Genomic DNA, 23,129 nt, shown 5'->3' with positions numbered 1-23,129 from the left:
CAGCTGGAACCCAAATGAACGAGAGAGATTCTCATCTGTGGCCCAGTTGGTGGAGCCCTTGACTAATAGGCTGAGTCCCCAGTCTGACCCTTAACACCAGGCATGCGGCACATCCTTGTAAACCCAGCACCCAGAAAGTGGAGGCAGGCGGATCGTGAATTCAGGGTCATCCACAGTTATATAGGGACTTTGAGGAAAGCCTGGGCTACATGAGACCCTGTCTCGAAAGGGGGAAACTGGAAAGGAGTAAAAACTTATCCTAGATACATTACAATAGCATGGGCTATGGAATACTGCCTGGCCTCTGCTTTCTGCCAGCAGAGCAGGGGCTAAGATGTGTTCAAACAAGGAAGCACAGTAAATGAGGGGAACAGCAATGCTCAGCAGCCCACCCCTCAGCAATCTGTAGGTGGTGCAAATACACACAGACACACCGAAGTCAACCGGGAGGGGAAGGATGCAGTGAGCCGCTTCCAAATCTGCAATGTTTTTTAAAACACACACACACACACACAAAGTGATGTCTTAGGAGAGGGCAGAGCTCTGTGGTGTGTGCACACAGATTCACTTGATTATCCGATTTGCAGGTATTGCGTAAGTTTTAATTCTTAATTTATACACACCCTCATACACTCCTATTCTTAGAGGTGTTATTTCTAACAGCCAAAGGGTAGAAGGAACCTCACTGTCCATTGCTGGGTGAATGGGCAAGCCTCATGCAGCCTCTACAAGCAACGGGACGTTCTTCAGTCTTTCGAAATGAAGGCAGTTTTGACACATAGCTCAGTGCTGAAGAACCTTGTGGACATTGTGTTTAGTGAAATAAGGCAGTCGGGGGTAGGGAGCCACAGGATCCCACTCACGTAAGACTCCTCCCATCGGCCAAATTCGTGCGGATAGACAACAGGACGGTGGCAGCCAGAACCTGGAGGGGTGGCCATGGAAGCTCACGTTTGCGAACGGTTTGGGACTGGGACGATGAGAAGTGCCCTGGAGTGGGCTCCGGATCGTGCACAAGTGAAGCAATGAACTGGACGCCACCCAGCGGTACACTAGAAGTGAGCAGCGCAATCCGTTCTGTCGCACGTCACACTTTCACGTTCTTAACTGTAAAAATCACAGTAATTCTATGTGCCCGCCAGGAGGGGAATTCCCTAAAGTTTGGGTTATCATGTAAGAGAATATTATACACGAAAGAAAGAAACTGAGAGGGGGCGGGGGGAGAGAGGGAGAAAGGGAGGCGGGGGGGGGGGGGGAGAGGAGGGAGGGAGGGAAGGAGCGAGAAAGAGGAGAGGGCAAGAGGGAGAGAAGGAGGGAGGGAAGGAGGGAGGGAGGGAGAGAAGGAGGGAGGGATGGGGGAGAGGGATAAAGAGGAGGGGGAGGGGGAGAGGGAGAAAGGGGAGGAGAGAGAGGGAGGGGAAAACAGGTCCCGCCACATTTCTGGCTGTTTGCCAAGACACAGCGGCCATCACCAAAAGGAAGTGAACCCTGGGGAAGGGCAGCATCATCGGCACTGAACAGACCATCTCCAGAAACTACTCGAGAATCGAGAGACCATGACTGCTCTGATCAATGGATGGGGAAAGAGAATTTAGAGGGAATTCAAGATCTGGCTTGTCAAAAGAAAATCAACCGGAAGATACTCCTCCACATCACCCACGCAAAGGAAGGGACGAGGAGGGCTGTGTGCACCCACCTGACACCCTGACTCGGGCACTTGAGACAGAGCAGGGACAGGCATCTGCCTGAGCCTTTTCCAAATGTCCCGGATACTCAACAGAAACTGTTTCCTGAGCTGCAGCTCACTGAGCAGAAACGATTCTGTTCCTGCCCCAAATGCATTACATTTGGGAAACGCTTAGTGTTTGAGCCTAGTTTTCACGCTGCTACTGTCCCGTGACTCAGTCGGCACCGCTCTGCTCTTACGTCATTTTCTTCCTAACTTCCAGCAGTCTCTTTGGAGGCTCTAGGCTGTTTTGTTTTAAAGAAAGTAGGCACTCGGAAAGAACTGTATTTGTTTTAAACAAAACAGACATTCAGGATTTCTCCCGCAATGCCACTTTAGCGGCTCGATCAAGGAAAATATTCATGGATAACTCTTAAAAACTCTATGCCTGGATTTGATTTATTTTAAAACAAATCTGAGTTTTGCTTCACTTGCCAGTAAAACTCACACCCTCTCTGAGTCGACAATCAAATTCCTAATTCCTGATTTGAAGGTCATCCCAACAGCTAATTGCAATACTGGAAAAGTCCACAAGGTGACGCTAGAGACCTATGGGCCAAGATTCAGAAACTTGTAACCATAACAGCAAAAGAGCCGCTGTCTAAGCCAGGATGAGAAAAATTAAAAATAAGAAAAAAAAATAGGCTAATATAAAAGCCATCTTGCTCTTGTCTGGGGGAAGGCTGCCATCCTAATTACATTTGAAGGTCTAATTACATACGTAAAGACCCAAACACCAAGCTCAAGTTAATGAACTTTTCCCTCTTCAAAGCAGGTCTACATTCGGAGGCTGTATCATGGGCGCGCCACCTTAAATACATTGGGGGGGGGGGGTCCCAAGTACACAACCCACGTGTGTTGGGGGTGTTGGTCACATTTGTATTGGGAAGATTTCGTCACGGTCCTGTTAATATTCTCATTGCATTGTAGTACAATGTTCCTCCTCCTACGTTCTCAAGAGTTTCTGAGTATCCCGCAAACAGGAATAAATCTTCGTGAGTTGAGCTTCAACTCAAACACACTGTGTGGCCTTCACAATCTCCTATCAGGTCAGCAACATCCCGGGAGCGTTCACCGCTGCTGCCCTTGCTCTCATAAGCAGCTGTGAAGGTCCGACCTGTGCATGGGTTCGGAGTGTGAGCCAATGGAGCGGTCTCAAAGCCTAAAGGAAGAGAAACCGCAACGGTCCTGTGGCTGCGGCGCTCCGGGTGCCTCTCGCCCCAGGTGCCTTTTATGTTCACGGTCTCTTGGAAACGATTTAATTAGTGCGCACGCCTCAAGTCCATCCCATCTCACACGTTCAATATCATACACCCCCTCATTCGGAGACATCTCTTCAGGTGAACACAAGGATTTTCTGATGCCCTGCACCCCAGTTTTAAAAACCCTAATGGCCATTTTAAAACTTATGATCTGCTTTTCAAATGGGCACTTAAATCCGAAAGCCCACTCCATATGACCCACTCTAAAGACCGCGCCTCTGCGCTGACTGTATTCCACAGATTATATCTATAACCGCACATTCTAGGTGAAGCACCCCAAAAAAAGGGATGAGTGCCTGCTCTGGTGTGTTTCTTTCAAGAAGCAGTGGTCAACATTCTTCTGGGCTCGTTTTCTTGGATATTAAAGGGTATCAACAAGCCAGGCGGTGGTGGTGCACGTCCTTAATCCCAGGACTCAGGAGGCAGGGGGCAGGCAGATCTCTGAGTTCGAGGGCAGGAAGATCTCTGAGTTCGAGGTCAGCCTGACCTACAAGAGCTGGTTCTAAGACAGGCTCCAAAGCTACAGAGAAACCCTGTCTCGAAAAAAACAAAGAAAAAAAAGGTATTAACAAAACAGAAAACATTCCAGTACCACGCTAGCTGGGGTGTGGGTGGGGCAGACAGCTAGGTCAATTCCACAGAAAATCTGAGAACTGGGAATTGGGTGTTTGAAGCCTAGGGAAAGTGTGTGGTAGGCCACGCGCCACCATGAATGGAAAACTCACAGACCTGTTAGCCTGTGTGCTAACCATTTAATACCCGTGATTTCCAACTCATAATCACTTCTGAGACAAGACTCAAAAACCATTTTATTAAACTGAACAAAAAGCCTGTTACAATATCATCAAGCCTTTATCAGAAATCGGTACATACGTGAGAATACACAGCCAAGATGAGCCATCAACGTAAGCAGTAGAAGCTTAAATAACATTCAGACTTCTATATTTAATAGGCAGAAGAAAATAAAACTGAAAGGGCAATTTCAATTTCACAATTCACAGTTGATTGGTTTGAAGCCTGTGACATATCTGTAGCCCCCCCCCCAACAGGAGCTCTCCAAACAGAGACTGGCCTACTGCCCGACGGCCTGCTCAGATCTTCAACCCCCGAGTGACAAGTGGAGAGCATCCCAGGGCACAGCCCCGCTTCTGTGGTTCGGACTGGCTCTTCTCAGCTGTGTTCTTAAGAGCAAATCAGCAGAAGCACATTTACAGCTCGCCATGGGATTGATCACGTGAAGGGTTCCAAACTCTCTTGGCTTTCTACTTCATTCCTAGCTTAAGACAACCACTGCGTTAAAATGCACCCTTGATACTGAAAGCGAGATCCGCGTTGCTTCCGGATCGAGAGCACGCATCCCAGAGAAGACATGTGGGTCTCAGCGGACAGCATACCCAGTAAGGCATTTCAAAGACGACACACCAAACCCACGCCAGGTCACTGCGGTTGACTGGGGGACCACAGGTAAGCCGAGTCGACATGAGACTCTTACAAAACGACACACCGGCTCACAGAGCCTTTGACAGGTATTCAGGTACCAAGAGAAGGCAGAACAATGGCCAGCCACTTCCAAGAGGTTTGTTCCCAAGTATGGATGCTGCCTTTGTCCTAAGGCAGTATCACTCATCCTGACATGCGGAGTCACTTTCTTTAAAAAGAAAAGAAAGGAAAAATCAGGTAGAGACCGCGTGAGTGGTGAGGGATAACGAACACCATGTCCACAGGGAGGGGCTGCTGGAACACTTACTGTAACAGTGACCATGAACGCCATCGAAAGACCGAAGAATCAGACAGATCCTGCATTCGTTGGTGTTCAACAGCGCAGTGAGAGTTTAGCAATTAAACTACGATTATCGCCTGGCATGGTGGTACATGCCTGTAATCCCAGCACCAAGGGGTGGAGGCAGGAGGATTGGGAGTTCAAGGTCATCCCAGCTACGTAGTAGATAGAATTAAGACTAGCCTGGGCTAGATGAACCTTTACAAAAGAAAACCACAACGAATGCCCAAGAATATCTTTATGTCAAAAGAATTGTGAAATGTCAAAAAATAAGATTCTAATTCACAAAAATAAACACAGTCCTACTAAGAGCCCAAAAGAAGCATTCAGTTCACTTTGGAAGCCTAAGGTTAATATCCAGAAGCAATCAAGTTTGGGCCCTGAGTTACCTGCCCATCAGTCTCCCTTCGGTTCTGCAGAGCAGGTGGGCACAGGACAGAGACAGGCAGTTTTCCTCAGCGTGACTGGCTGCAGACAGCCCTAAGGCTCGCCCACCCCTCAACGGACGGGACTGTTGTCTTAGCGTTGATTCTGCTACACACAGGATAGGTGAGTGGACACAGCGCCCAGGGAGGGCTCACAGCTAGTCCCGTCGGGGATGTAGCCTGTGAGGGCCGGGTGACCTGCTGCAGACTTGCTGGAAACTCGAAGCACACTCAAGAACAGAAACAAGGAAGGCTGATGTCACAGGGGAGAACCAGGACTGGTCACCGGCTCACGTGATGACCGACACGGGAGGCTTTGCTAAGGTATTAGCGGTTAAATGTTAAATCCTAGTGCACGACACCCATAGCAGGGGCACTGTCTGTGTCCTGATGGACAGACAGACAGACGATCACGGTGATGGGCTCCTGGGGAGAAACGTGGAAATGCAAGTGGGGAGATGTTGGCAGGGGAGGACACCCACCATTAGGTACGCTGCAAACGCTTTCCGCCTTGACAGTAACCAAAATTCCTCATAATAAAATGTTGAGGCCAACACTGTTATTTCCACACAAAAATTAGTTTAGTCATACATTCGAAAGATTGTAAAGACTCAGGGAATTTGATATTTTCAGTTAATCGAAGTAAGAAAACTGTTGCTTTCAAAGACCTCAAGCTTGCTTGGGAAGGCCCCTCCATCCACACCAGATGACCCGGAGCTGCTGTCCCAGGCTGTCCCTCGGTGCACTTTATGTGCAGATACGTAATTCTCTCTGCCCTACAGAAGAACCAAGCCAGGGCACCATCAGCATAGGAAGTTTTTCTAACCTCAGCATCTCACGCTGAATTCTCTGCATCATCAAACATAGCCCGCCCAGGACTACTGTCAGCCAGGGCGACCAGGACATGGCCCACCCCGGCGTCTACTGCCAGCTGCAGCAACCAGACGTAGCCCGTCCAGCGACTACTGCCGGCTGCGGCATTCAGGACATAGCCCACCCAGAGACTACGGCCAACCACGGTAACCAGGTTTCTATAGAGTGCAGTTTTACCCAATAGCAAATTGAGATTGCACTAAGAAGGGGGGGGGGGGGACATAGAACAGAACTAACAAGGACCTTTACTATTTCAAGCTATTTTATGGACGGTGGCTCGCTGCATTAATTCTGTCACTTCCACCCTCTGTGAAATGCTATCGCTTGCTAAAGGCACTCATATTTGGGGCTTAACGGACACAAGGTCACATAGGACCACGAGCCAGGACTTTTTGGTAGCGACAGAGAAAGGGAGTTCCATAAAGAATCTCTACGGATAATGGAAAGGAATGCCATCACACGCCATTCGTAAAAATGTCTCATGAGAAGCTAGTTCCCCGGTTAGTGGCCATCCACTCACTCACCCACAACAAAAAGCAACGAAGCATTTTCACATCGTATTAAAAAAAAAAAACCCTAAGAGAGACTTAAAGTAGGAAGGCAAGGTAGAACGTTCCTAAAACACCTGTTCAAATATCTACATTAAACTTCTGCATACACCAACAGAGTATGTCCCCCCCCTTGAAAGACACTCCACCGCGTGGGCACACACCTCACAGCTAGTAAATACTTTCAGAGAAATCCTGACACTTAACAGAGCCAACCTGCTGTTCCAGAACCCTCCACAGAGAAAGCCCTGTGTAGCCGCTTCCTCTCTGTCCAGACTCATTTCCCATCACCATCCGTAGACGGCTATGGCCGAGTCCCAGGCAACACAGGATGGAAGAGCCTGCTGTCACAGGAAGAAGATGCACCATCTCTTCGCCTTATTTAGACTGCAGACTGCGGGCTACTCAAAGCTCTGCAGGGCAGCTTTGTGGGGCGAGGGGGTTGATTCTCCTCGAATCACAGGACGTGCACACGCTCTCCGAGCACGATCCGTCACTCATTGCCAGGGCTTCGAAACTCCTCGCTGACCTCCCAAGCTCACAGTGAACTAAAAGGTAAAGACTTGAGGAGAAAGTTCTCTTTAAGACAAACGGTGTGGGGAAAAAAAAACACGCAAAATTCAGCTTGTGTGAGGCAGGCAGACAAGCATAAAACAACAGGCACGGGTTTGCAAGTGGTAGGACACAGACTAACCCAGACCAGCCAAGTCTTCTGCTCGGGGTGACGTCTAAAAGACCAAAGGGCACGGGCTGTAGCTGGACTTCAAAGCTGATGCCCTCCAAAGGCAGAGGGATCCAGATGGGAAGTGGCCTGGGATCTGGGTGTTCTGATGGCCCTCCTAACAAGACACAGTCATGAGAGAGGACAGCAAAGCTGCACACGGATGGACCTGAAATCTACCTCGTTCTGGACTAAGGCTGCCTTTGTTTGGACGTCTGTCCGTCCATGACTGTGGCATATCATGAGACAGACGATTCCTAGGGAAGAGGGGGGTTGTCTCATATAACAGGACAAGGCATCCCAAAATGAAACCAACAGAGAGCTCACTTAACTGACTCAGACGCCACCACAGCTTGGTCAGACAAGGGATAATTTCCACACCGAGTTCATTTCGCGGGACATTACCATGCAGCCTCAATACCCCGCTACCCTCGGCCCCACCTACTGCACAGTACAGCCTCAGCCCAGGGAACTTCCAAGGCTTCCGCGCGTCCACACGACCTCTGACAATGACCTTGGCAGTTACTTATCAGCTTCCAGAGTTTAGAAACAAGTTGAGTTTTTGTAGGCAACCTGGCACTGGCGTGTCATAGAACAAGTGCAAAGGAATATAGAAATAACTCTATAAATCTAACATTTCTCTCTAAAAGAAACCATACTTAGGCGTCCCTAACATCCATTAAGGGCACTGGGAGACTAGAAACCTGAATTCACGAGGCTTGATAATACATCAAGCCCTTAAGTCCACTGTTTTTTTGTACATACAGGAGAGTGGGGGGATGTGCAGGAGAGGAGGGCATAGAGAGTTGGGGAACATACAGGCAGGGGGCATAAAGAGTGAGGGCACATACAGGAGGGGGGCATAGAGAGTGGGGGCACATACAGAAGAGGGGGAATTCACAGGAGTGGGGTACATTCAGGAAAATGTACAGGAGGATGAGGGGTATATAGAAGAGTGGGGGAAGACACATCCTTTGACTTCATTCCCAAAGGAAAATTTCAGAGCAGATGAATGTCACTTTTATAAAATGGAAATCTATACCCAGAATCTTTCAACGTTATTCTGAGATAAAGATGAGGTGAAATTCTCTCTGGGGTATCACATAAAACTAGGGGGCAGGAAGCATGTATCTTCAGACACCAACACAGAGATACACAGATACATACCCCTGCAGAGAGAGCAAAGGAGATTGTTAAAACAATCACAGAACCGAGTGGCCGGCACTATGCTTCAATCTACTGAAGAATTATACTTAGCAGCAAAATGAGGAACCAAATGGCTAACAAGACACGTGCTAAATGTTCCTAAACTGACCAGCTCTGTAGATGGCCCCAGAGGGAGGGGTTCTGGGACGAGGAGCTGCAAACGGAGATCAAAGCTCAAGGGAACACTGCTCTTTCTTCTGTTTCGAAGCGGGGGAAATACTTTAACCAAATAGCTCTACGTTTCAGGAGACCATCATTTCAACAGGAGAAAGTAACCGGGTACTGTTCTAGAAGCTAATCATAAAACTGACCTTTAATTGTGAGTCTCAACCGTTCTGAAGCAAAAGTGGAAAGGGGGAGAAGTGAGCGCTTCCTTCCTCTCCACCCGTGTGCCTGAAGAATTCTCAAGGTCCCACAGCGGTTTCCAGTAGTAACACGATAATAAAATGTGCATCTGTCATAGTGCAAAATACCGCTTACTATATAAACCTTCTGCGGAGTCACGCTTCCCTACGAAGACAGGCACACTGCTCTTAGCACATGAAGAAAAATAGAAAACAGAGGAAACACGGTGAACACGGGTTCACATAATACTCCGGCAGCCGATCTAGACATACACTATGGCTTTTTATTTAAAAAATAATAATCCCAATAGAGTCATTAGACACCGCAGCCATCTGTGTTTTCAGTCTTCTCAAGGAGGTAAAGAAGAAAACACAACGACTGTGTGTTTTTTCTACTGGAAAGGACACTGAAACTTGATCAGCTTAAAAAAAAAAAACTTTCCACGGAAGAAAGAGTGGTATTTCCCAGGAGGGCCCGTCACCTGCCAGGACGGTGCCAGGACACAATCATCAAAAAGCCACAGACAATGACGCGTTGACGCAATTATCAGTGAAAATATAATTCCCAAATTGAAATCGCAAACACATCCATGCATTTCCTTGAATCATCTGAAAATATATTTTTTAAAAGAATAATCCATCTTCAACTCATTAGATAGTCAAATCTGAGTCCCAGACTGACAGTCCAACCAGGGCATGAGATGATCTCAGCAAACACACTGACCTAAGTAGGGGGGGGAGGTGGGGATTAAATGTGTGCAATTCACAACTGGAGATAAAGTCACAGCTTCAAAAGAACCTACGCATTCTGTAAGTGTCTGGATTCAAAAGAGCCTGCGTGTCAATTACAGAGAGACACGCCACAGCGGACGAACTGTTGCCGAGAGACCCAAGCACACACCATAACAGCACATGTACTAGCCCGGCACCACACTGGGGTTGATGGCTCCCCAGGAACATCAGGAAATGGAAATCTGTTTATCTTTTTACTATACTCTGAAGGACAAACTGAAGTCAAGTTTTTTTCACCTAATATGCATAAAACTAAAATTACAAAAGTAGATGCCGTTTTTAAATGGTCATAGCTCTAAGCAGTCAGGCTACTCCTGGTGAAACAGAACTTGGCCAAGATAAAAAGTTACTTCTGACGGGGCAGGTGGGTCGCATACTATACGTCGCTTGACAGTGTGTACGGTGTTTTCCAGGAGAGCCCGTCATCTGCTCAAACCCCACCCCGAGTGGTACTCGTGGTACCACTGCAGATACCCATCCTAAGCAGAGGAATGAGGAATGTATGGATCAAGGGGACCACAAAGCAAGGCAGGCTGACAGAAGGCAAACAACAGGCAGGACCAGTTTCTCCATGAGCGCGGGCGGCCATGGCTACACGTAGCCCAGATTCTCCATCTCGCTCCGGTACCGCTGTTCAGACACTTTGCTCTTGTGCTGCTTGCTCTCCAGATGCTGCCGGAACTCGACTTCTTCACCAGCGCCGACATTACACATCGAACAGTAGAACTGGCCACTGGGAGTCACGCACATGGCGAGGTCTCGCGGGATCCTCTGCCGAGAGCGGGCATTGAAGTAAGGACCTGCGGAAGTGAGATAATCAGGGGCTGGGAGACGGCTGAAGGATCTGAGTTCAGCTCTCCAACACCCACAGAAAAGCCAGGCACTGTGGCCTGTGCCTGTAACCCCAGTGCTGGGAAGGCGGAGGCAGGAGGACCGTGGGGACACACTACCAAGCTAACCCAGTTGATCAGTGAGCTCAAAAAATAGCTACAGAACAATAGAAAAAGATATCCCAAAATTGATCTTAGCCTGGACACACCTTTACATGCCTTTGCACGCATGTAACACACACACACACACACACACACACTCAGAATGCCCACTTGGTAAAAACAATCCACCAGTTCTCATTGTAATAAATAATTCTAAATTCCAATTCAGACTCTAACTTTAAATAAAGGAGAGGAAAATGGACTGCTTTTTTAAACTACGCGCATATATAAGTTCAATCTATAAACACAAACGATTCTCCAACTAGTGCCAGGGTGCTGTCTACAGAGACAAGCCCAGGTTCTAAACGCTTATGGCTCTTAAAAGTAAGTAGAGTGTTTAAAGACTGTAGCCAACAAGCACGGTGGCTTGGGCCTGGAATTCAGCACTTGTGAGTCTGAGGCAGAAAGATTGTAGCAAATCTGAAGCCAGTGTGGGCAACATAGTAAGACCCTTCACTCCAGCTGTCTCTGTATTTTTATTTATTTTTTTTGTTTATTTTTTGTTGTTGTTTTTTTTGTGTGTGTTTTTAATACTCTACATAGAGAACATAATCTCTGCCACCCACACCCTAAAGTACATTTTCCTTGACATTAACACAGCTCTGGGAGGCTCCTTCATCTCACCTAGTTTTTGAAATTCAGCCCCACCATCTTTATCTTTTAGTTGACTTTGGTCCTAACTAGTAACGCATTGAGACTGCACTCAGACCACTCTGTAATGTCACTAGCTATCTCTTGTTAGCCAGTGAAATTTGGTTTTGTTTTACTGTTCGTGCCAACAGGCACTGCTATTGAAGGCTGCGGCTGTCCGGACTAGGATGCACACAGAGCACTTCCGTAGACACATGGCTCCCCACGGAACGTGCACATCACGAGAACGTCACAGGTAACCGTCATTCACTACCTGGTCAAAAATCACCCTTCCCCCAGTAGACGAGACCTAAGCACGGTGTGAGCACACCAAGTGTCTTCCTCAAGCTCTCTCCACTTGATGTTTTGAGATGCAATCTCACTGCCCCTGGAGCTTGCTGACTCAGCTAGGCTGTTTGGCCAGTGAGCTCCAGGGACCCACCATCTCCACCCGAGGCTAGAGGCGTGAACTGCTGTGTCTGGTTTTTACCATATGTGCTTGGGATTGAACTCGGGTCCTCAAGCTTGCATGACTGCACCACCTTCCCAGCCCTTGAAAGGCCCATTATCTGATGTGCTTTGTATATTTCTTCTGACAAATATTTTAAAAACCAAGAATTATAAGAGGAATTATAGAACACTAAGGTTTAAAAGCAACGTAAGTAATATACCGAATAAGGAAGAAAGAACACCAGAAATAAACAGTGTAGGCAGTCAGCAGAGCAATTCGGTAAAGCAATCACTAACCTAATTTCTTGGGGCTATCTACTGCTATCGTTTGCAGGTTTGTTGACACCTGCGAGGTAGATGGGAGCATGCAGGATACCTGAATTGTTCTGGACTGTGTACATATTCCTCCTGGTGGCCACCATCTTAAATTCACTCCCTTCCTTCCGGGTCCGCCTCTGCCCTGCCTCTGCAGAGTCCCTGGAGAAAATAAATTTGAAACGAGTGAGACATCCAAACAGGGCTCCCTGTCATCTCCTCCTGTAGACACAGTTGCTCTCCCACAGCAATCTGGTCTCAGAGACGACAGCAATACCTACGAGAACGAGTTGCTCTGAGCTTCAGCCAGACGAAGTCTCTTGGCGTGGTTCTTCCCCTGGTAGTGGGCCTGAGCCACCGCAGGGGAGCTGAAGGAGGCGTCGCACAGTTTACAGTAGTCGTTCTCTGTGGCCAGGATCACTCTCCCCCCTGGCTTGCCGGAGCCCACCTGCCAGTAAAGACACAGAAGGACAGTTACACCTCCCCACTCCTCCCAGATCCTTCAAAACAGAGCCAAAGGAGATTCCAACTCCCTACGAACCACCTAGGATGACGCTATCTCTACTGAAGAAATGTTTTCAAAGTGTGGACATTTAGGGCAGGAGGCGGTAAGTAAGGCTAAAATCTTCCCAGAGAGGGGGAAGTGTGCTCCAAATCCACCAGCAAACACTTACTGAGCACCAACTGTGTACTGAGCAGCCCGCCTAGACTAAAGCTGCCAAGTCTTGAAAGCTCCAGTCCTACAAACTCTCCACACCACGTGTGGGTAAATAACCGGGGGGGGGGGGGGGCTTAGCAAACCCAGATAACAAGTAAAAGAAACCAAACGCCGTCAGGATTAAATTCCATCGGGCCAACAGAAATTATTACAAAGCAAATTTTGACTAAAAATGATCATATGGTTAAGACTGTGGAAACCACACCTTTATCTAGAGCAGCACTGTGTGACCTGGAAGAGAAGACTCTCAGGGGACGGCACGACAGCTTCATATTTCACAGAGGTTCGTGCTAAACAAACAAGGTGGGTGGGGCTGTTTCCCAAGGAGGAAGGGCACAGCCGCCTGAGACTCTAGAGCACCTACCCTGAAGGAACCCCTAATGTGAAAACCACTGGGTTGCAAGTGCCCCTGCTGCAATGAATATATCTTATCTTCTGTAAGTCTGGGGAGGGGGCCCAACAGGGGCACCTATACACACTGTCAGCAGAGAAACACTCAGGAAAGTAACATTATACCGTGGTAGTTGGGAACACTAAAATGACAAAAAATTTTTGCTCTGCGACATTTTAAGCTATGCGACATCATGGAAAGTTACTCAGCTTTCCCAGGCTTTTAATAAAGCCCCATGAGGCCCATGCAGCTGGCCCATGGACCACGCTTTGAATAATAAGGCTAACACTTCCAAGTAATGGCAAATACTAAATGAGGCCAGGGCCCAGCACTAGAACAAAACCAATTATAGACTTATCTAGTGTGCAGGATTTAAGCCAGCATCAAAAGCATTCAAGATAAGTAATATTTTAGTGGAAATTTTTTTAGACTTTATACATATGAGATTGTTATCTACATGTATTCTGTGCATCCCATGTACCAGACTAGGAACTGGAGGGACAGAGAGTTGTGAGCCACCATGTGGGCGCTTGGAACAGAATCCAGATCCTCCGCATGAGCCATAAGAGCCCTTAACCACTGAGCCATCTCTCCAGCCCTTCAATTATTCCCCCAGGGCCAAGCCTAGCTATCACATGGTCATTTAACCTAGAATTCTGAAAGCTATATAAAAATAGACATAACTATTTTTCAATCCTCTCACACATCACGGTCAAGTCCAATGAGAGATCTCGAGGGTCAAGTGCTGGCAGGCACCGCTCAAGGGGTTAAGAGTACCAAGAACCGGGCTAGAGAGATGGCTCAGTGGTTAAGAGCACTGGCTGCTCTTCCAGAGGTCCTGAGTTCAATTCCCAGCAACCACATGGTGGCTCACAACCATCTGTAATGAGATCTGGCGCCCTCTTCTGGCATGTGGGCATACATGGAGGCAGAATGTTGTATACATAAGAAATAAATAAATAAATAAAATCTTAAAAAAAAAAAAAAGAGTACCAAGAACCTTCGAGGGTGCTGTCGCCCAGACTGGCCCTGACAGAGTCACAGGACCAGCACTCATGACAACATGCATGTGACAGCCTCTTCACACTGCTCGCCTCACCTGTGGCGGGACAGGAAGGAGGGGTGTGGCTACAGGCTCTACCACGCTGCTCACCCTGGCTGGAGGAGGACAGCTGTTGGCTGCGTAATAATTTCGGAGTTTCTTGCCATGGTTTTTACCCTGGAGGAAAACACAAAGAGGACAGTTTATCAGGTAGCAATCGGTGGATGCGCACAGGTGTGCAGTCAACTGACCCTCGCCAGGACTGACGCCAGGGAGCCTGTCATAGGCTGGAGTCTGCGCTGTGGTAAATGCCATGACCAAGAGCTTACACTTCCAGGTCATAGTGCATCACGGAGTCAGAGCAGGAACTGAAGCAGAAACCATGGAGGAGCCAGTTCTCTCTGGCTCATGCTCAGTGGCTCTCTTTCATAGTCTAGACCCCCAACCACCTCCTCCTCCTCCTCCTCCTCCTCCTCCTCCTCATCATCATCATCATCATCATCATCAATCAAGACAAGCTCCCACAGGCCAACCTGATGAAGCAACCCTTCAACTGAGATTCCCTCTTCCCAGGGTTGCGTCAAGGTGTCAATAACAACTAAGCAGGCCAGAGTCTACTATTTGTTTCTAAGGGAACAGTTATATTTATCAGGAGAAGATAAAAAACTGAAGCCAAAGAAACCAATTTCCTCTGAGTTTCTAGAGAAGCCTCGCTCTCCTGGGTGCCACACCCTCCCTGAGGCTCGTCACCATTCATTCACACAGGGCCACATCAGCAGGAATCTTGCGATACTCTGATCTAAGAGACTTCAGAATCAAATCATGAGATAGTTAATCCAGTGATTTTTTACAAAAATAATACCAAAAGAGGGTCACTTCATAGAGAGGGCTCTGATGAACCTCAGTTCATTCACCACTCACAGAGACCCTGTAGGACTCTGTGATCACCCGTACCTGACAGTGGAGGAGCTGAGTGGGGGTGGGCACACACCTTCAGACAGAAGCACCAGCAGACCACGGCTTGAAACCGGCTCAGCACAGCCCTTACAAAGCATCATGGTGGCCCAGTCAGAATGGCCTTTCTCACCATGTTTTGGTTGTCGTTGTTAAAACTGACACGCGTATATTTCTTGAGCTGATAAATAAACAGCAACTGGTGGCAAAGATGAAAAGCACTGTGGTGGGGCTTGGAAGGACGACCCAGAAATTCAAATGGCTCACCACTACTATGGAGAACCTGGGCTCAGTTTCTAGCGCCCACATCAGGCAGCTCATAAGCACCTGTAACTTCAGTTCTATGAGACCAGTGCCCTCTTCTGGCCTCTGTAGGCTCTACACACACACACACACACACACACACACACACACACGATGCACATACATTCATGCAGGCACACACACACATACATAAAAATAAATCTTTAAACGCACACCGAGTACGGGGGAAACAGTTCATTACTTGCTAAACCACGCTGTGAAATTTAAACCTGCATACGAACACTTACCATCAACAACCTGCTTACTCCCTGGAATGAACTAGGGACGAGCACACAGCATGAAGACAGCTCAGCTTCATCTCCTGCCATCCAAGTGTTCTAGCTATCCCATCCCCATGGGGCAGCCAGAGTCAAGGTTATGCTCCCCTCTATGGCTGTGCCTTCAAGGAGCTCTAGGCAGTACACCACCACTGATCTCCCACCTCCCAGAAATGGTCCTTCTAGCAAGTTCTTTCCTCTACGGCTCCCTCTTTCCTCTTCACACGGCTGCTCTTCCTCTACCAGCCCTTGAGTTCTGCAGTGTCCGAGGCCCTCCCTGGGCTCTCCTCTGTGTCTGCACTCCAACTCTAGATCACTCTGCCCGGCCTCGCAACTTTATGAGACAATGAACAAACGTGAAGGCGGGGGAGTGGGTTGTCCTTGCTATTGTTTTGAGATAGTCTCTCACAGCACAGCTGCCCCGGAACGATGGCCTTGAGTGCATTCTCCTCCTGCCTCTACCGTGTTCAGTTTCTGCAGTGATGAAGGTCAACCCGAGGCTTTGTGCACATGTTCATCAACTAAGCTACCACCCAGCCCTAAGACAATGACCCCAGATTGTGGCTGCGTCCCTGGCCTTCACAGTCACATTCCAAAGTACCTTCTTGTGTCCTCGATTCCTTCCAACAGGACATTTCACCACCATCCAAGTCATCCACACATCCATAAACGCCACCACCCGCCCATTACTTCGGAAAGCTGCTGAGGCCCTCCTGTGCTTAAATCACACTTCCAGAAACCCGGCACATCTAATATACTGGCGGGTCCTAGCAGCCTGCCTCCAAACCCGTCTCCAGGCCGTTCCACTTCTCTCAGCTACACCAACCATGTAGTGCCACAAACTGCCGACACCTGGTACGTGCAGCCACAGCTCCTCCCGCTCGGCTCTCAGTCTGGTCCCTCTGTAATTCTCATAAACCAGCAATGACTGAAGCCATCAATCAAACCACGCAGCCTCCCTCTCTCAACCCACTATTGGCTGTGTATGTGCTCTGCAGGGGAATGTTTGCCCAGCATGAGCAAGACCTAGGTTTGATTCCCCAGCACCACAAAGAAAATCTACGGAAGTCTCATAGATAGGTGTTTTAAGGTCCTACCTGCTCTGACCCCACCCACCTCCCATATTTGTCTCTCCCCAAGTACTCCTGCCCCTCCCTGCCATTCTCCTGTCTTGTTGGCCTGCTTTTCTGAGCTGCTGGCTTCAGGGCCTTTGTCCTGCTGTGAATTCTGCCCAGGAATCGGCTCTTTTAGACTTGGGCAAGTCTGGATCATTCTCTGGGTGAAGTGTCAGCTTCCGGGACAACTCATGAAAGCCCTCGCGCGTTGCACCTGTATACATGTGTCGATCACATGACCACATCACCTGATGTCCCTTTATCACAGTACCCCAGCCCCAAATCTGATGATCTGTCTGTCTTTTTCCCCTCCTCTGAGATGTAGACTCCTTAAAAAGAAGGACCTGCTTTCTGATCTACATGAGGTTACCCGTAAATACTGGTTGGAGAAAAGAATCAGGTATCGTGGTGGGAATAATTTCAAAGAAGAACAAAACTAGGAAACCGCGGGGTGCCCTATTTCTGTCTGTGCCAAGGAGGCTTCTCTGAGAAGGTGACCACAGCAGCTCTCAAACAAGTCCCAAGGCATTTTCACTACCATCAGGAACAAAACACTGATTTGTCCACTCTCTCCACACCTGCTCAATACAGGGCTTGAAGTCTTCGCTAGAGCAACAGACAACTCAAGGAAAACACGAGGGTACAAATAGGAAAGGAACCTAAGACAAGCAAAGTCAGAACAAACTGGTGTGGGAACTGGAAAAGACAGAGGTCAAAGATCAGTCTTGGGAAGGATCACTTCCATGGAGCAACATGGAAAGTCACGTGGGTTGGACTGAGGAAAGGATGGAGAGTGGACGGTGAAGGAAATGAGACAGGCTGTACAGAAGAGCTTCCAGAGAAGAGGAGGACACAGAGTTAGCCATGGGAAAACGGGGTCACTGGGACCCAATGAGGACAGAGGAGGAAGACAGAGTTAGGGGAAATGGGGTCACTGAAACATTTTTTGAAAGACATGATGGTAGATGGTCATGTGGTACACGCCTTTTAACACAGACTAAGGCGGCAGTAGCAAGTGGATCTCTGTGAGTTCAAGGCCAGCCTCGTCTACAGAGTGAGTTCCAGGTCAGCAAGGGCTGTGTAGTGAGATCCCATCTCAAAACCCAAACAAACAAACAAACAAACAAAAGAGACATGGTAGTCCACAGCTGTAATTCCAGTTAGTTGGGAGGCTGAGGAAAGACAGAAAATCACACAAGATCGAGGCCTGCCTAGGTGACAGGAGTGTCAGAACTGGTACACGAATGGAGTCCTGCAAGGGGAATTGTGAGCGGTCGTGGGAACACTCCAAGAAAACAAAACAAGAGTCTTGTGACCTCGGTTTCACACCGAACTGCTCTTGGGATGTGTTTTCATGCTCCTCCCAGGTGTAGCAGGTAGGCGCGAGTTTACTTTAGATGTTGTTATTCATGTGCCTCTATGGAAAAACGTGGTTTTGCCACATTGGGCTTGAACTTGAGATTGTACACCTTACTCAGTGACTCTCCTTAACCCTCAGATAGAAACTGTATGGAGCTCTAATGAAATTTACTATTGCTGAGGCTTTCTTTAGTCTGCCTCATTTTTAGACCCTGCTCTTCCAGGTTCACACACCAACAAGAGCAGCAAACACAGGAGTATCTCAAAATTAAGAATTGAGAAGGGGTTAGGGACATGGCTCAGTGATAAGAGCATAGGCCTCGCAGGAACAAAGTCCTGGTCCCATCCCCAGCACCACCGCTTCCGTTCCACACTACCTGGCAAACCCCACTGTAATTGACAGCCACTGCTGACGGAAATCATCCTAACTGAGCAAAAGTGTGATGATAAAAACACACGTGTGGCCTCAAAATCTCTCTCCATCTGATCCTTACTCAACAGATAAACAATGTTTTTTTTTCCCAAGGAGATCCTTGTAGGCACCACCTTAATTGAGAGACAATTAACATCATGAGAACCTCTGGTGACTCATGCAGCAGGATGGTGTCCGTAGTACTATTACCCAAAACCACAAACCCCGAACCCAAGTAAATAAGGCAAACTCTGGACCACTACAAAACCTGTAAGGTTGTTAACGAAGACAAACACAAAGAGGAGGCGGTGAAGGAATGGCCTGCCCAAACTAAATAAGACATTAAAATTACATGTAAATTTCCATTTTGGATTGGGCACCAGAGGCAGGAGAAGCTGTGTGTAGACGGCGGGTGAAATAGAAGCAGTTGAGCGTGGAGCGCAGATGGTTTCCGTCCATGCTCACCCTTTGGTTCGCTTTGGTTGAGTTTGTGGTTGCTTCTGTAGGCTTAGATAGCTCAGGCTGGCTTAAAACTCACAATGAAGTCAAGCAGAACACATGTCCACCCTGCCTCCAGCCCCCAACTGCTAGGCTTATCTACATAAAAAACTAACAAAACAAGATCAGGCGCAGGGAACTGTTTAGACTACCTCATACGTACTGACTTGAAGGTGCTGTGTCAAAAGCCACCCAGCCAGGCGTTGGTGGCGCACGCCTTTAATCTCAGCTGTGTTTCTATCATGAGACGAAATGCAGACACTTTTTTGAAATCTATGAGAAATGTTTACTTTCTATTACTCCCTCATATCATTTAAAAGTGAGGTTTGTTGCTGTCTTAGGGTTTCTATTACTGTGATAAAACACCAAGACCAAAAGCAACTTAAAGAAGGAAGCATTTACTTCATCTTACAGCTTAGAGCCCACCACTGAGGAAGTCAGCAGGAACCGAAGCCATGGAGGGATGCTACATACTAGCTTGCTCCCCAGGACTTGCTCAGCCTTTCTTATACCATTCAAGACCAGCTGCCCAGGTACAATCCTGCACCCAGTGGGCATGGCCCTTGAACATCTGTCATTGATTAAGAAAATGCCCCCACAGCCTCACCTACAGACAATTATAGAGGCATTTTTTTCAATCGAGTTCCTTTTCCCAAATGACTCTAGCTTGAGTCAAGGTAACATAAAACTAACCAACAGTTAGGACACACAGAGTTGCTCTCTCTTCCTTGGAGTACTGTGACTATATTATACTCTGCCTATATATATATATATATATATATCTGGAGGTAGGGGACAAGAAAAAAGAAAATAATATTAGTTGTCCAAGAAACAATTGTATGGAGCAATCCAGAGGGCAAAATGGGTTAAAAAAAAATGGGGTAAGATAGAGAGATCTAAGATTTGTTTAAAAATGAGCATTTTATGTGATAATGTGGGTGGGAGTTTGTGGAGGCAACTATTATAAACATGAAATAAGAGGAAGAAGGAAAGAAAAGCAAGTAAAAACTCCAGGAATAGGAAAACTACACAAAGAGTGACGATCCAAAACAACTAACACAAATCAAAAGAGCAAATCAAAGAGCTTCACGCAATGAAGTAATTAAAAACAAGAAAGAGAAAGACTGAAGAGGTGATACAGGGAGGAAAGATGGCAGTGGATTTCTTTAGGCCGTAGGATTCTTCTTCCTGTTTTCAAGAAACCTAACAGAAAGTCAAGGGAAACGACACAATTTCAAGTTTATAAATCCACGTATGGATCAAAATAAAGAAGACATTAACTGGGAGCAATTTCGATGTTGTCCACTTGACCACCTGGGTGTCTGGACCACAACCCTAGATGGAAACGGAAGGAAACAACTGCCGGACAGCGTTCCTTACTCACGAGGATGCAAAAGCCCAAGGTCAGCCTCCAACAACTGGAATAACCTGCAAACAGAGCACGGAACACTCGCTTTGTGATGGAGTGGACAAAATTAGGACCAAGCTTCATAGGGTAAACCATGAAACTACAGCCAATCCAAGCTGAGAGCTACAAAGAAGGACGGAGCAGAGCAGAAAGACGTCAGCCGGCATCCCACGCTGTCATCACAGGACATTACTTTGAGTAAAAAGATATTCTTAAGGTTGTTTAAGAGGGAAAGCGTTACCAGTCCCAAATGTCACCAAGACGTAAACACAAAACTAAAGTTGGCCTACCAGGCCACTGGTGACCCCCAAAGGACCAGGGAACACAGTGGAAAGGGGGGGCAGAAAGAATTTAACATCTGGAGAGTGAGAAGCAGGGCTGTGAAATGCTGCCTCCTGAGTCCGCACACATGAACCCAGAGCAGCCGCAGTTACCTTCAGAAGACCTACACAAGATCAAGCCAGGCGCCATCCCCGCATGCTGTGGTGGTGCATGGCGTCCCACCTCTAGCTGAGATGCTACTGGCAGGTGATAGCTTCTGCAGGGTGGAGTCACTGATCTTCAGGGGCGTGGACTCTAGTAAGCTGCCCAGTTCCCAGTGGATGTGCAGTGGGTGGCCCCATACTCAAACACATAATCAGACTCAGTGATTTATTTTTTAAAAAGAAAAAAAATAAAAATAAAAGAACATGGAGTTGGGAGGGAAACAAGGATGTAGGGGCTGAAGGAGGGAATGGGAGGTAAATATAATCAAAATACATTGTATACAGATGTGAAAACTCAATGAATAAATAAAACAGTATGTATTAGAAATGAGGTGGCCGTGGTGGCACACACCTCTAATCCCATCACCTGGGAAGCAGAGACAGGTGAATCTCTGTGAGTTCAAAGCCAGACTGGTCTACAGAGTGAGTTCCAAGACAGTCAGAGCTACAAAATGAGACCCTGTCTTTTTTTTTTTTTTTTGTGGTTTTTCGAGACAGGGTTTCTCTGTGGTTTTATTAAAAAAAAAATCAAAGTATGTGTGTGTGTGTGTGTGTGTGTGTGTGTGTGTGTGTGTGTGGTGTGTGTGTGTGTGTGTGTGTGTGTGTGTGTGTGTAAATGGTGAGAAAAAAGAAAAAAGAAGATATGAAGGTGGGAGAGGGGCATGCTGAGAAGGTGTCAGAGGGGAGCTGGAGGGGAAACTTGGGGTATATGACAAAGATACATTGTATATGTATAAATTTTTGAAGAATCAATAATAATTTTTCTTAAAAAGAAAAAAATAAAGGGAAGGTTGCTGTTGGTATTTCAATATATTCAGAAGAGACCTAGCCGGAGTTTTTTATAGTCTGAAAGTAAAGAGACGAGGACAGCTGGTAAAACCCAAAGCACCGGATGGAGAGCCCAACTGGTCCCAAGCAAAGACGTCTCTCTGAAGGGGGAAACGAGAAGCAGACTCAACTGGAGAAGCAGCAGGCCGCCGGGATCCAGTTAGTAACTGGGTAAGGAGAGTTACTGTCCCATAATGGGGCCAAAGCAAAGACTGGAAGCACCCGTCATCCAGACAGCAGAACAAGAGAACCAGCAAGGGTTCCTCCTCAGGGAAATGGGCCAAGCTTCCCGTGGAATAAAAATCACATTTGTGCCCGAGGATCATTTTCTGTGACCTCATCTATTGGTTGAACTATTCTTATGAGGATCCTTTAAGATACCAGGGAGACGGGCCTGGTGGTACTCTTATAATTCAATTGCTGGGGAGGCTGAGGTAGGACAACTGTTAGTTCAAGTTCAGCTGGGCAACTTGGTGAGACCAAGTTTAAAAGGCTGGGGGTGTGGCTCAGTAGGAAAGGACTTGCCTAGCATGCACAAGGGCACGAGCTTAATCACCAGCGCCGGCCAAGCAAACAGACAAACTGGTGTCTGGATGTAGGAGAGCATCCTTGGAGAGATGAAGCTTCTTACTCAGACAAGGTCCTCCTCACTGTCCGTGTAGCTGCAACACTGAAGCAGCTGCATTTCTTCACTCAGTACAGCCCTCCAAAGCAGCCAAAGGAAACACGGGGATGGTGGTGGCGCACACCTTTACTCCCAGCACTAGGGAGGCAGAGGCAGGCGGATCTCTGTGAGTTCAAGGCCAGCCTGGTCTACAGAGTGAATCCCAGGACAAACTCCAAAGCTACACAGAGAAACCCTGTCTCGGAAAAAAAAGAAAAAATAAATAAAATACAGTTTTGTATATTTGTGCTGGCTGGGTTTTGTCAACTTGACACAACCTAGGTGTATCTGAGAAGAGGAAACCTTAATGCAACAGGCTTCCTTTAAGATGGGCCTTTAGGGAAGTCTAGGAGCATTTTCTTGATTAACAACTGATGTGGAAGGGCCCAGCCCACTGAGGGGGGGGGGGAAGTACCAACACAGGGCAGTTGGTCCTGGGGTGTATAAGGAAGCAAACTGAGCAAGCCAGGAGGAGGAAGCCAATAAGCAACACTCTCCCACGTCCTCAGCATCAGTTCCTGCTTTAAGGTCCTGTGCTGACTTCCCTCAGTGATGACGTGTAAGCTGAGAGTTGTTAAGGTGAAATACCACCCTCCCCCCAACTTAGGTT

The 23,129-nt window shown here is 47.6% G+C and overlaps 1 protein-coding gene across 3 annotated transcripts in view; it reads right to left on the bottom strand.

Moving 5' to 3' along the window:
- Positions 1-3,777: 3,777 nt before the first annotated feature.
- Zmat3 (zinc finger matrin-type 3) overlaps positions 3,778-23,129 on the bottom strand; it is a 30,695-nt gene continuing 11,343 nt past the window's right edge. For 2 of the 3 annotated variants that reach the window (XM_075950988.1, XM_075950989.1), the window contains exons 3-6: positions 14,273-14,392; positions 12,346-12,512; positions 12,126-12,226; positions 3,778-10,477 (exon numbers count right to left, since the gene is read on the bottom strand). In XM_075950988.1, the coding sequence (XP_075807103.1) occupies positions 10,269-10,477; positions 12,126-12,226; positions 12,346-12,512; positions 14,273-14,392 (597 nt within the window). In that variant the 3' untranslated portion in view covers positions 3,778-10,268. The remainder of the gene's footprint in view (positions 10,478-12,125; positions 12,227-12,345; positions 12,513-14,272; positions 14,393-23,129) is intronic. The other variant, XM_075950990.1, reaches the window with a different exon arrangement.

Source organism: Microtus pennsylvanicus, chromosome 16, assembly GCF_037038515.1.
Source record: "Microtus pennsylvanicus isolate mMicPen1 chromosome 16, mMicPen1.hap1, whole genome shotgun sequence".
Lineage (NCBI taxonomy): Eukaryota > Metazoa > Chordata > Mammalia > Rodentia > Cricetidae > Microtus > Microtus pennsylvanicus.
Note: the sequence above shows the minus strand (reverse complement) of the source record. Positions and strands in the feature narration are given on the sequence as shown.